This window comes from Octopus bimaculoides, chromosome 10 (genome assembly GCF_046866305.1).
Source record: "Octopus bimaculoides isolate indiv1 chromosome 10, ASM4686630v1, whole genome shotgun sequence".
Lineage (NCBI taxonomy): Eukaryota > Metazoa > Mollusca > Cephalopoda > Octopoda > Octopodidae > Octopus > Octopus bimaculoides.
In genome coordinates, this window is record NC_142937.1 from 65380012 (window position 1) to 65392157 (window position 12146).

Below are 12146 nucleotides of genomic sequence, written 5' to 3' on the forward strand. Positions count from 1 at the left end.
TGATGCTTTTACATTTAAGGAGCTGACAATGACAAAGTTGAAGAAGAAGTGTGAAACAGCCACCAAGCATCTTCTAGCCATCAGTAGAACTATTTCATTATGTGACCAGATACTAGTCAAGTGATTAACTGTGGAACTTTACATCTACTTGACAATCAAAGAAACAAATTGTGTCCTAAATTAGATTCAAAAGCAAAACTATCTGTCTCACTGGCGGGCAAGGATTCACCAACAAACACACTCCTTTTCTAGTGCACACACAAGCCATTTCTTTGCTTTGTTGCTCTATCTTTTCTACCATTGCAATAGCAATTTGACCTTATCTGAACTAGCTATTTCCAACCATCTCCACCTGATATACACATTTCTCCTCCTCTTATCACCTTTGCTGAATTCTTCCCATTCCTAGTCCTTCACTAATCACTTCACCCAATCCTTCCTTCACAAAATGTCAATCCACTGGAATTCTTTTGTTGTTGAAGTTTTTTTCCCTACAAGTATTAACTCGCATATTTTCAAGCAGATTATCAACCACATCAATCCAACTAGCCTCAAGGGGTCAAGGAAAGGATATATCTCTGTGCCTCAGTGGGTCAGATGCACAGGAATAGATCCTACCTTCTAAATAAAACTATATAAAAATGATATTTTCATTTAATGTATATAGGTATTCAATACTTTTGATACCAAACTGCTTGAGACAATACTGGTTGCACATTACAAAACCCCTTCTTTTAGAGAGTTCACATTGAAATTCCAATATTCTATGTAAGAACCATTTACTAAATTACATTATATTCTGTACCATAGCTTCATATACCAATAAATGAAGAAGGTTGTCAGCTTACTAAATTCCAGTAAAATATTTCATCTGAAATACAGCTACAAAAGGTTAATGGAATATTACTCTTCTCCCATTGGTCTGGAAATAGACCAATCCCATTTCACAGTCAAGTAATTAAGAATAAGAAGACCTTATATATATAGTGAAGGATTTGACAAAACAACACGTTTGGTGTGAATTTCTGTTTCTCATAAGGAAAACCTTTTGTGAAGACTTTTCTAATACTGCAATAGGTTTACGAAGAAGATTATTTGAGCTGTATCCAAAATCATGAGAGATACCAGCTTTTCAGACTGGTAAGAACTTCCACCAAAGACCATTTCAAATTCAGACAACCTTCCATGATAACTGATCACTACTGTGAATGCCATGTTCAATGAAAACTGTTGCCTGGCAGCAAAATTTCCAAAGAAGACACTCATTGTGAATGCCATGTAGTATGAAAACTGTTGCCTAACTGTAAAATGTCCAAAGAAGGAGACACCCATTAAAGTTTTGTGTCATGTGATTTTAAAATAAAAGAAATCAAAAGTGCATTATATTGCTGTGAAATTTGTACTACGTCTACTGACAGATGAACATCAAGAGAACTGAGTCACAAGTACTCAGGGCTTATTTGATTTTCTACAGAAATGAGTGCCATTACTGATGAGGAAATGGTGTATGAATATGATGTCGAAACAAAAAGACAGTCATCGAGCTAGTTCATCTTTGATGCTGTGCATAGGTTAAAAAATAGCATCTCAGACTCATTCAGATGAAAAGACAATGCTGATTGCTTTCTTTTCTTTTTTTTTTTTTTTATGACAGGCAGGGTTTCATTCATCATGGATTTGATTCATGTGATAAAACTAGCAATAAAGGGCAATGCAGCAGTGAAAGGAAGAGCTATTTAGGCAAAGTAGTGAAAAGACATGAACAAAAAAAATCTAGATGCTGCATCATGACAATGCACCTACTCACACATCACTTCTTGTCTATGACATTTTGACAAAGTACTGGATAACTCTCATCATCCAGCTGCCTTACTCTCTAGATATCATCCCTGTACACACAAACACACACACACACAAACACACACACACACATGCTCACTGATATATGTATATGCCAGTCTTGAAGCAGTTTCTGTGAAATTCATTCACAAGACATTGAATGATTCAAGGTTATTGTCAAAAGTACTTGCCCAAGATCTCTGCACACTGGAATTGAACCAGAAATGATGAGGCTGAGAAGTGAATTTCCCAACTGCACACCTATGCCTGCACCTATATATATGCACACACACACACACACACACACACACACACACACACACACACACACACACGCACACGTCTTATGCATTCATTACATAGTAATGATTTGAACCAGCTAACCTTTGATTATTCAATCATTTCAGTCCGCAAGTTATCCAAACCTCCACATCTAATTATGAGGATAATGGACTGCGCGTTGCTTCTTTTCCAACGGAAAGTTGAACCAATAACAATGGATCCTGAACGGAGCTGTCCAAAACCTTCTTGGATTGAAGCCCAGAAATTAATGAGTTCAGGCCAGTTCTTACAAGGGTTACTGACTTTTCCAAAGGTAATGATCATTTTTTTCTCCAGTTTCTTTCCCATTTATTTTCTCCATTTTCTCTTCTTCCATCACTTTTTTCTTTTGAGAAACATAATATGTTATTAAGTATGTAAATAAATAAACAAACCACTTCTGTTGACACTGTCTGCTGATTTTGATTGGACCAACAGAGGGTTTAAATGTCACCTAAGTAAATACATCTTATAGATATTGATTGGATATAATCTGAAGATGTCAATGAAGTACATGGGGGTCAGATGTTGATGTTGTTGATGTTAAAACTCAAGTGAACAACTCTGATTGAGCCAACCTATCATCAAAGGAGATCATATTGTGTTTTATTCATACATGTACCTCCAACCTCAACCCCACTTATTTTTCTTTTATCTCATTTTAAAGAGATTTACTTTCAATTCTGATAGGTCCAGCAACCCAGTAATGGTTTGGTTGTTGGCTTGTATCAACCTGAGAAATATGGACAATAGATGTTAATCAGACAGGCCATGTGATTTTGACATGATAAAGAGACATAGCTTTTATATGGTCACGTGTTGCTCTTGTATATAAACTAGACTGTGTTCACATTCACTATACCATTTTCAAGTATAAATTAAAATTAATTCAAAACCAAATAAAATAAACTCAAAGCAAATTAAGATAATTTTAAAACTGATTAAAGTCTCAAAGCACATTAAATCTTTCCCTTAGGTTTTGCATAAGTGTCTGTTATTTAATTTGTTTCAAGATTATTTTAATTTGTTTTGAAATTATATAAATTTCCTTTCAATCTTTTAAGTGTGTTCTAATTTGTATTTGAAAAGATGCAGGTAGCGTTAAGATAGATAACATGGTCTAAATAGATATTAAAACTGATGGAAAATACTTTTACTGATATTATGTAAACTTAGACATTTGCTATACACACTGTAATAGTTGTAGTAGTGGGAGCGGTGGGGGCAGGAGCGGCAACAGAAGCAGCAGTGGCAACAGAAGGGGTTATAGTAATGATAAACTTTACTGATTTCTTCTTGCAGGACACAATCAATTCTGAAACGGTGGAATTCTTACAGACTTACTTAAACATGGAAGATTACAATTTGGAAACTGCAAAGAAAGTCTGTGGTGATGTTGCTGGGTTGCTGTCTTGGACTTGTGCCATGGCCACATTCTTTGGAATAAACAAAGAAGTTTTGCCACTGAAGGTAATTAGATGGTCACAAATATTGAGAGGGATACCTTGCTGTCATCATTTCTGTTGTAGTAATTGTCAACATGGTCATCAGTGTCATCATCATCCTCGGTTTTATGAGGTTTTTCCATGCTGGCATGGGTTGGCTGAGACTTCTTGAGGCAGTATTCTAGAGCTAGATGCCATTCTTGATGTCACACTTTCTTGTTTCATATTTTTGCATCTTGAACCACCTTGCTACAGGTCATATTCTTTGTTTGTTTATGTAGGACATATACATGTGAAGGCACATAGCTCAGTGGTTAGAGTGTCAGGCTCACAATCAAGAGGTAGTGAGTTCAATTCCCGGACCAGGCTGTGTGTTGTGTTCTGGAGCAAAACACATTTTTTCATGTTGCTCCAGTTCACTCAGCTGTAGAAATGAGTTGCAACGTCACTGGTACCAACCTGTATCGTCCTCTGCCTTTCCTTTGGCCAACATCGGTGGCATAGAGAGGGAAGGCTGGTATGCATGGGCAACTACAGGTCTCCCATAAACAACCTTGTCCAGACTTATGCCTCGGAAGGTAACTTTCTAGGTGCAATCCCATGGACTGAAGTAGGTTTTTAATCTTTTTAAGGCATATACACCCTTTCAAACAAACACACACACGAGTACATATACATATATTCATATTACTATTGTCTCTGTTTGACCAGTGTATTGTGAGTAAAATTTGATACTTGGCAACTGTATATGTATATATATATATATATATATATATATATATATATATATATACACATATATATATACACACACACACACACATACATATATAAATACAGTTACTAAGTATCAAATTTCAGTCACAGAGCATAGGTCAGAATGAGGCTGTGGCATTACATGCATGCATACATACATACATACATATACATACACACACACACACACATATATATATATATGTATGTATGTATGTGTGTATATATATCTATATATATATATATGTATGTATATATGTATATATGTGTATATATGTATGTATATATGTGTATATATATATATATATATATATATATATATATACATACATACATACATACATACATATATATATATGTATACTGTTGTGTCTGGTGAGAGTCACTCTCTTTTGGTGCTTCATAATTTAACACACTCACCGGTAAAATTTCCACTTATTTCTCTTTTATTTTTCTAAAATTTTCGTTGTGTCTTTTCAATAGTTTTGACTCTCGAAACTATTGAAAAGGTTACAAGACGTAACGAAAATTTTTGAAAAATAAAAAAGAAATAAGTGGAAATTTTACCAGTGAGTGTGTTAAATTATAAGGCACCAAAAGAGAATGACTCTCCCCAGACACAACAGAATATGCTTTAACATACGAACTCACATAAAGAATTTTGAAAACCAAATCCCAAAACGAAATATATATATATATATATATATATATATATATATTAATAATATGACAAATAAAGAATGAATGAGACCTCACTATTATGTAAATAGAGGAATTTATCTATAATATAATATGTGACAATTAGTCAGTTGCCATAAGTTTTATTATGGCAACTGACTAATTGTCATATGTTAGATTATATATATATATATATATATATATATATATATATATATATATATATATATGCATAGATATATATATATATATACATCATCATCATCATTTAATGTCCATTTTTCATGCTGGCATCATTTGGACAGTTCGACTGGGGTCTGGGAAGCCAGAAGGCTGCACCAGGCCCCAATCTGATCTGGCAGTGTTTCTACAGCTGGATGACCTTCCTAACACCAACCATTCTGAGAATGTAGTGGGTGCTTTTTACGTGCCACTGGCACAGGGGCCAGAGTAGGCTGGCATCGACCACGACCAAATGGTGCTTTATACACGTCTCTGGCACAGAAGTCAGTCAAAGCAGCACTGGCATCGGCCATGTTCGGACAGTGCTTTTTACGTACCTCTGGCACGTAATTTCCAATTTCCATTTGATTTGATTTTGATATTGCCATTGATATTGATGTACTTGACTCAATAGGTCTCCTCAAGCACAGCATGTCACCCTATGATCCAAGGTACTTTTGAGTTGGCTGGTTATGCAACACTGGTGTGGGTTACAGCTGTGGACTCACTTTATTTGCTGGGTCTTCTCATTGTTCGAAGGTTATGCTTCCCTACCTCAACCCATGTCTTTCTGGGTCTCCCTCTACCCTGGATTTCTTCCACTGTTTGGGAGTGGCACTTCTTCACACAGATCTCCTCATCCATCCGCAGTACATAACCATACCAATGCAAACATCTCTCTTGCATGCCACATTCGATGCTTCTTATGTCTAACATTTCTCTCAGGGTGCTTAGACTTTGTTGTGCGTGCACACTGACATTACACATCCAGTGGATCATGGTAGCATCATTTCTTTCAAGCCTATGCATGATACATACATATATATATGTGTGTGTGTGTGTGTGTGTATGCATATATGTATATATATGTACATACATACATATATATACATATATATGAAAGGTTTGAAAATGTTATTGTTGTTGTCAAAGTTAGGAGTGGTGTGTGTTTGATGTTTTGTGATTTGTTGTTGGTGAAGTGTGTGAGTTATAGTTATTTTTCTAAAATATGGGTTGCTACCAAGTATTGTAAGAGATGACCTGGACCTACTAAATCATCTCTCCAAACATACCAATAAAGACATTTTCATTGACTCCTTTGATGTAATAAACCTTTACACTATGATCCCACATCAATATGGACTGGAAGCCATTAAATTCTGGCTAGAAAAATACCCCAATGAGGTCCCGGAAAGAATAGAAAAGAATTTATCATTGAGGACCTTAAGTTTATTCTCCAAAACAACTTTTTGAATTTTAATAATAATACCTACAGACAGGTATCAGAGACTGCAATTGGTACTAAAGTTGCCCCTGCTTATGCAAACCTGGTAATGACCGACCTAGAATTACAAATTTATGAAGAATCCAAATCAAAATATAGCCTGTTTTCCACAAATACCTGTTGGAGAATTGGAAACGCTACTTGGATGATTGCCTCATCCTATGGTCCCACACACTTGACCAACTCAATGATTTCAAAAACTTAGTCAACAGTGTCAACAACCATATCCAATTCACAATGGCATATAGTCAAGGCCAACTTCCTTTTCTTGACATTCTTATTATAAGAAAAGGTACCTACATTGAAACTGATATCCACTACAAACCAACTGATTCCAAACAGTGCCTTCTGTTTACCTCCAATCACCCAAAGCACATGAAGATAAACATCCCCTTCAACCTAGCGAGAAAAATCTGTACAATTGTCTCAAGTTATAGAACATGAAATAAAAGGCTAAACATTTTTAAAATTGCATTTTCAAGCCTTCTTTCATATATATTTCCACTTGTGCAGTACCTTGCAACTTTACTTCTTGATATATATAGGATAAATAAATAATTAGATATAATAAATAAAGTGATTTGTAAAATGTAAGCCATGTGGGGGGGGGGGGGGAATGAAGATTTCTGAAACAATAGTGAAACCTTGAATTCATAGAGGAGGGAAGTGGGAAGTTGTGACATTCATATCTTTCCTGAAAGCACATAAGACAAGCTTTTAATTATGGATCATAAACCTGTTTTAGTTGCCAGAGGAGAAAATAAAATTATTGAAAACAATATCAAACATTACAATTCACAGCTGAAATAATGGCATAGACTATTGATTTCTTCTCTCAGCACATGGCCAGAAATCTGAGGAAGGGAACAGTCGGTTATATCGATCACAGTGCATAATTGGTACTTTATTTCAATGACCTAGGAAGAGAGAAAGGCAAAGAGACCTGGTTAAGATCACCAGCTCTTTGTAGAGCCTCTCATGTTGGGAACTGATCAAAGGGCTAATATGGACCACCTCTTTCCAGAGTTTAAAATGGATTTGTGTAGAGCTAGCAGCCCTACCTCAAAAAAGAGAAAAATTACAGAAGCACCAATGATAATTTAAATCCAACAAGACCTAGGAGAAGAAGGCCTTCTTTTTGAGATACATATGATGTGATGCAGTGAAATCCAAAAGGAAACCAGCATCCTGCATTATTTGTCAGGTCCTGACTTAGAACCCACAAGAGAGGGCAGAAGTGGGAATGCCTTAAGAATAGCTGGAGGCAGGATACTGACTGAAGGAGAGCTAAAGAAGAAGGGATCCAACTGGAGAGAAGTAGAAAAGCAGCATAGATTTGAGAAAATTGAAGAAAGGTCATTGATGATTTCTTCTCTGTAGGGCATGAAGGGTTTCATTAAGTAAATAGCTTGTATTGCTGGGGAACAGTTCTCTATTTAAGCAGTAGAGGGGCTATGTAATTGCTGAGTATATTGTTGATTTACTGTCCTGAGTTAAAATCTTCCCACAAGCCGCTATGAGAAACTAAAGAAACTATGATAAACTAAATCTAAGGAAATTCCTTTTAATCATATTTTTGAAATGAAATGCCATGAAAAACTTGCTGCAAAAGACCCTTACAGAGTTCCAACAACTGAATGAGGAACAGGACATTTATCTTTTAATGTAATCATAAAAGGAGGAGAGATGCAAGAAATAGACTTCAAAAGCATGAAAATTCTATTTGTAAAAGATTTATTTAAAAATACTTTAATGCTGTAAGCTCTCAGACCACTTGCTATTTCTAATTTATCATCTAATCTAGAAAAAGAAACTGATAGATAAACCTGAACTTAAGACCATTGAAAAAAGTTGATAAACAAATCTATCTTAAGGTAATTAAAAAATGTATCCTTTCATGTTTTATAATTTTCTTTCTTTATTTCAGGCAAATCTTGCCTCACAAGCTGGACGCCTGGAGGTTGCTAATTCTGACCTGGCATCAGCTCAGGCACAACTTGATGATAAGCAGCAAGAACTTGACAAAGTCCAAGCAATGTATGATGCTGCCATGAGAGAAAAACAGGTAAGAAAAGTGACAAACAACTGACAGGGTTTTAGTTTTCTTTGTTGTTAACCAACACATCAAACCTTTGTGGTCTCACTGCTTTGCTGGTTAGTAAAATTAAGATTGACTTAATTCACATTATCATTTCTTTCACAGGTATGAGTGTTTTTTAATGGTGATATAGAGGTAAAATCAATGGTTTAGTGCTACTCAACTTTAACCCTTTCGATACCAGCCTGGCTGAAATTGCCTCTGGCTCTGAAGTACAAATGTCTTGTTTAAAAAAAAAAGTCTTGGCTCTCCTCTATCACATCAAATTTCCTGAAAGGACCAGATACATCAGATGAATAAGTTTAAATTCATTTCATATTCTCAATATGGTACCCCATGAAGGGTGTAAATTCTCATATATGTATCTGACACATTGTAAAATCTGTGGGTGTTTTGTTAACACCCAACAACAACAGCCCATAAATTAAATAAATATACATATGTTTTGAGCTGGTATTTTTGAAGTTGACTAATCTTATCAGACACTATGAAACCTAATTTCATAGTGTCAATAGAGTAAATCAACTATTATTTAGACAGAAAGTGACATTATTTTACCTGAAAATCTCTGTTTAAATTGTCAATTAGATCCTCCGAGAGGATGCTGAAGCTTGTCGTCGCAAAATGTCAAATGCAACAACATTGATTGAGGGCCTAGCTGGAGAACGTTTACGTTGGACAGAGGCAAGCAAAAGCTTTCAAGAACAGATCAAGAAACTCGTCGGTGATGTATTACTGGCAACTGGATTCTTATCATACTCAGGTCCTTTCAACCAAGAATTTAGAAACCGAATGATAAAGATCTGGAAAAATGAAATGTCACAAGCAAATATACCTTTTACAGAAGTAAGAAATACTTTTCTTCTTTCACTTTTACTTTTTCAGTCATTTGACTGCGGTTATGCTGGAGCACTGCCTTGTAGAATTTTTAGTTGAACAAATCAACCCCATGACTTATTTTTTAAGTCCTAGTACTTATTCTATCAGTCTCTATTGCTGAACTGCTAAGTTACAGGGACATAGACACACTGGTTGTCAGGCAATGTTGGGGTGACAGATTGACACACCACACACACACACGCATACAAAACACATAATATATGACGGACTTCTTTCAGTTTCCATCTACCAAATCCACTCACAAGGTTTTGATCAGCTCAAGATTATAGTAGAAGACACTTGCCCAAAATGCCACACGGTGGGACTGAATCTGGAACCATGTGGCTGGGAAGCAAGCTTCTAACCACACAGCCACACCTGTTTATTTCCTTATTGTAATTCATAGAAGTCTTATGGGACAAATTGGTTTCTTTAATACTTTACATATACTTGCTTGCCATAAGTGGATGGGTTTGTTTATTTATTTATTTATCTATTTCATTTCATTTTTGAGATTCAAATATTTGCAATGAATTGTTGCATAACTATTTTTACTACTAAATATATTACTCTACCAAACATGAACCACTCAGCTATGAAGTGAAACGAATATATTTATTTTATTCTTTGTAGACAGAAACGTCTGAAGCAAGAAGAGTAATATACCATGCTAGATGAGATTATACAATGCTTTAGCAAGGTTTAAAAACATTACTTTGTAGGAAAATAGGTAGCAGTAAAACTTCACAGTTATTTTGTTGTATTTCATAAAATTTTTTCAGATGTATGCAATGTTTGGACTGGCCTTAAATTCATTTGTTTTAAGAATGTTTTATCAGTTCAATACTCCAGTAGGTCATATTAAACTTTGTATAGATGGGAAACTGAAATTTCGACATTTCAAAACTACATATATCTTGATGTATGTTTACTTTGCAAAATATTTCTGTAGCTTTCATTACAAGCCTGTCACCTCAAAAGATTTGTCATTACATCAACCAACACTTCACCATGCAGTCCACAATGTATTTAACCAGAACATGTGCCACACAAACCCCAGTTCTACAGTTCTATGGAATAGCCAAGAATTACATGCACACACACACACACACACACACACACACACTCTGATATCCTAAATTGTATTTTAAAGATTACTCAACTGATTAGCATAAAGCCTCTCCCCAATACACTCCACTTTGTCATTCGTACTTCATTCCATAATGGCTACCTCTGATGAGCACAGGGTTATATAATTGGACTGTTACCTAATACTCCGTTGAATCCTCAATGTGAAACCGATTGACAAGATCGGCCGTATGGATATATGATACTGTACATTTCAATTAATATGTATATGTATAAGACCAAAAAGAGAATTATACATCTTCAAAATTTATTAAATTATTATTCTCATCAAATTCTAATCCAACATGTGGTTCTGCTGGATAAACATCCTAATCTTCTTTGCAGTAGCATTTATGTACATTTAGTCAATTTAAACTAAATCAGTTGCAGTACATATTTATCCAAGGTAGCCATTCCTATGCAGCTTTGTTCAGGGATTTTCCCCACTGGGGTGGACGAAGCTGACTTCTTTATGATGTCTTGATGATATACTCTGCATGTCGTGTGGAATCTAATGAAGTTAACTCGGGGTTTATCTATTGAGTGAAATACTTTGTAATTGTTTATCTTAAACAGTTCTGTATGCTCCCTACCCCAAATTTACTGGCCTTGTGCCAAAATTTGAAACCAATATTGATAAAGACTGAGTCTTCATACAGTTAAAGAAGACAAGATTGGTATAAATCTATTGAAGGAAGTTATCTGGGGGTTTCTGTTCATAGAGTCAGTACAGATATGATGACATGGTGTGAGGTGTCTTGGATGCATGTGGATGTTGCCTGTATGTGGAAAGTTAATAATGAATGAGGGGTGTATAATCTGCAGTGGTTGTTGTTGGTTGTTGATATATAGTTGCAAGAATGTGGAGAATGAAATTAAACCCTGCAGCACACCACATTTGATAGAGTGTATGTCCACAGCATAAACTGCAGTAAACTGGTAAATCAGTCATAAAATCTGTCTTAAGAGATCTGTACATAGACTAAAGTCTTTGTTGTCTTTTCAATAAGGATCTCAACATAGTTGCAATGTTAGCTGAGAATTCAACCATCACAGAGTGGAATCTTCAAGGTCTTCCTAATGATGAACTCTCCATCCAAAATGGACTGATTGTCAATGAAGCAGCTCGTTACCCTCTACTAATTGATCCACAAGGTCAAGGGAAGAGCTGGATAAAGAATCGAGAAAAGGCTAACGAATTACAGGTGAGAGTTTCTAATTTTTTTTTTTTCAGGACTTGTGCACTTGAATCAATCAGAATCTCTTTTTCTTTTTTCACTTACAGCCTAAGTTGCATCAATCAAAGACTTTGTGACTGATAATTATTCCTGTTTCTTTAGTACCAATCCCCGACTTATTTCATCATGTTATAAATTTAATGTCCATGTTTGAGTTGTGAACAGATATAGATACACTCTTGAGCCAGTGAAATATCCTAGATGTTTTAGCTGTTATGCGTGTGTGTGTGAGAGAGAGAGAGAGAGCTGCACTAGAT

At 35.5% G+C, this 12146-nt stretch overlaps 1 protein-coding gene across 1 annotated transcript in view; it reads left to right on the forward strand.

Annotated features, from left to right (window-relative positions):
* Positions 1 to 12146, forward strand: part of LOC106877714 (dynein axonemal heavy chain 5) — a 435668-nt gene that overhangs the window by 262921 nt on the left and 160601 nt on the right. The window contains exons 59-63 of the mRNA XM_089358248.1: positions 2247 to 2434; positions 3463 to 3630; positions 8474 to 8611; positions 9233 to 9490; positions 11662 to 11856. Of these exons, the coding sequence (XP_089214374.1) occupies positions 2247 to 2434; positions 3463 to 3630; positions 8474 to 8611; positions 9233 to 9490; positions 11662 to 11856 (947 nt within the window). The remainder of the gene's footprint in view (positions 1 to 2246; positions 2435 to 3462; positions 3631 to 8473; positions 8612 to 9232; positions 9491 to 11661; positions 11857 to 12146) is intronic.